The following is a 2,068-nucleotide window of genomic DNA, read 5'->3' on the forward strand; positions in this document are numbered from 1 at the left end:
TTATTAATTTTCGTGAACATTTACAGAGATTTTGGATTTTCATTCATTCACTGTTGCACTTTTCTCCCACCCCAGCCCTCCTCTCCCCAGTTTGCTCCTCTCTTTGAAAAGCAAAAGAAAAATTCCTTCTTTGGTATACAATCCCCCTGTACCCCTCCCACCGCCCCGAGTACACTCCACTATGCAACCTTCATTCTGGACTCTTGTGATAACCATAATATCCTATCATATAGTGCTTTTAAATTATTCTCTCCCTCGTCTGTTTCAATGCAGTATACACAATTTATCCAGTTGTTCTCAGTCTTACCCCAACCCTGATGTCAGTCCCATTCTACAACAGTGGCACCATGCAGTATTTGTCCTTTTGTGACTGAGATATTTCACTCAGATTAATGTCCTCCAGGGTCACCCATTTTTAATAATATTGCATTAGTTCCTTGTTTTTCAATGCAGCATAGTATTCCATTGTGTGAATATATGACCGCTTCTCCATTCATTTTTTGTTGGGCACCTGGATTGTTTCCAACTCCTTGCTATTGTGAACAAAGCTGCAATAAACATGGGTGTGCATGTATCTGCTTGGATGTCGGTTATGGTCTCTTTATGGTATATTCCCAGTATTGGAATTGTTGAGTCAAAATATCTTTATTTGCAACTTTTTGAGAAAGTGCCACACCACTTTCCACAATGGTGGCACCATTTTACACTTCCACCAAGAGTGAATAAGGGTTCCAGTTTCTCCACAACCTCGCCAGCATTTGTTGCTTGCTGTTCTGTTAAATTTTGCTATCAAGGCCAGAACCACACTGCCTTTGCTACAGAAAAATCAACTGATATTGAAGTTTATGATGAAGAATGTGACTCACCTGAATCCGTTAATCAGCAGACCCAAGAGGAGAACCCTATAGAAGTTCACACCGCTGAAGATGTTCCAATAGCTGCAGAGGTCCATGCAATCTCTGAGGATTATGACCTAGAGACAGAAAACAATTCTTCTGAGAGTCTCCACGACCAGACTGACGAAGAGCCACCAGCTAAACTCTGTAAAATTCTTGACAAGAACCAGACTTTGAATGTGACTGCCCAGCAGAAATGGCCTTTGCTCAGAGCTAATAGCAGCGGCCTCTATAAATGCGAACTTTGTGAGTTCAACAGCAAAAATTTTTCTGATTTAAAGCAGCATATGACCCTGAAGCATAAGCGTACTGATTCAAATGTCTGTCGAGTCTGCAAAGAAAGTTTCTCTACCAACATGCTTCTGATTGAGCACGCCAAACTCCACGAGGAGGACCCATATATTTGTAAATATTGTGACTATAAAACAGTTATTTTCGAGAACCTCAGCCAGCACATTGCGGACACTCATTTCAGTGACCACCTCTATTGGTGTGAGCAGTGTGAGGTGCTGTTCTCCTCGAGCAGTGAGCTCTACTTACATTTCCAGGAGCACAGCTGTGATGAGCAGTACTTGTGTCAGTTCTGTGAACATGAAACGAATGATCCAGAAGATTTGCATAGCCACGTGGGAAATGAGCATGCATGTAAACTAATAGAGCTAAGTGATAAATATAACAATGGAGAACATGGACAATACAGCCTGTTAAGCAAAATTACCTTTGACAAATGTAAAAACTTCTTCGTGTGTCAAGTGTGTGGCTTCCGGAGTAGACTTCATACCAATGTGAACAGGCATGTGGCTATTGAACACACTAAAATTTTCCCTCACGTGTGCAATGACTGTGGGAAAGGCTTCTCGAGTATGCTAGAATATTGCAAGCATTTAAATTCACATTTATCTGAGGGAATTTACTTATGTCAGTATTGTGAATATTCAACAGGTCAAATTGAAGATCTTAAAATTCATTTAGATTTTAAACATTCAGCTGACTTACCTCACAAATGCAGTGATTGCTTGATGAGGTTTGGAAATGAAAGAGAATTAATAAGTCACCTTCCAGTTCATGAGACAACTTGATTGTCTTTTGTATTTATCTTACATAATGTCAATGTAAAATAAAATACTACAACTGATTTTTTGGACATAATAAAATATATCACTTTAAAGATA

The 2,068-nt window shown here is 39.6% G+C and overlaps 1 protein-coding gene across 1 annotated transcript in view; it reads left to right on the forward strand.

The window, feature by feature from the left end:
* LOC102843595 (zinc finger protein 639-like) overlaps positions 1 to 1,975 on the forward strand; it is a 21,821-nt gene extending 19,846 nt beyond the window's left edge. Inside the window, exon 2 of the mRNA XM_006881861.1 lies at positions 795 to 1,975. Within this exon, the coding sequence (XP_006881923.1) occupies positions 795 to 1,975 (1,181 nt within the window). The remainder of the gene's footprint in view (positions 1 to 794) is intronic.
* The last annotated feature ends 93 nt before the right edge of the window (positions 1,976 to 2,068 follow it).

The sequence above is a fragment of the Elephantulus edwardii genome, unplaced genomic scaffold (assembly GCF_000299155.1).
Source record: "Elephantulus edwardii isolate Elephantulus edwardi_28Jun2011 unplaced genomic scaffold, EleEdw1.0 scaffold00016, whole genome shotgun sequence".
NCBI lineage: Eukaryota > Metazoa > Chordata > Mammalia > Macroscelidea > Macroscelididae > Elephantulus > Elephantulus edwardii.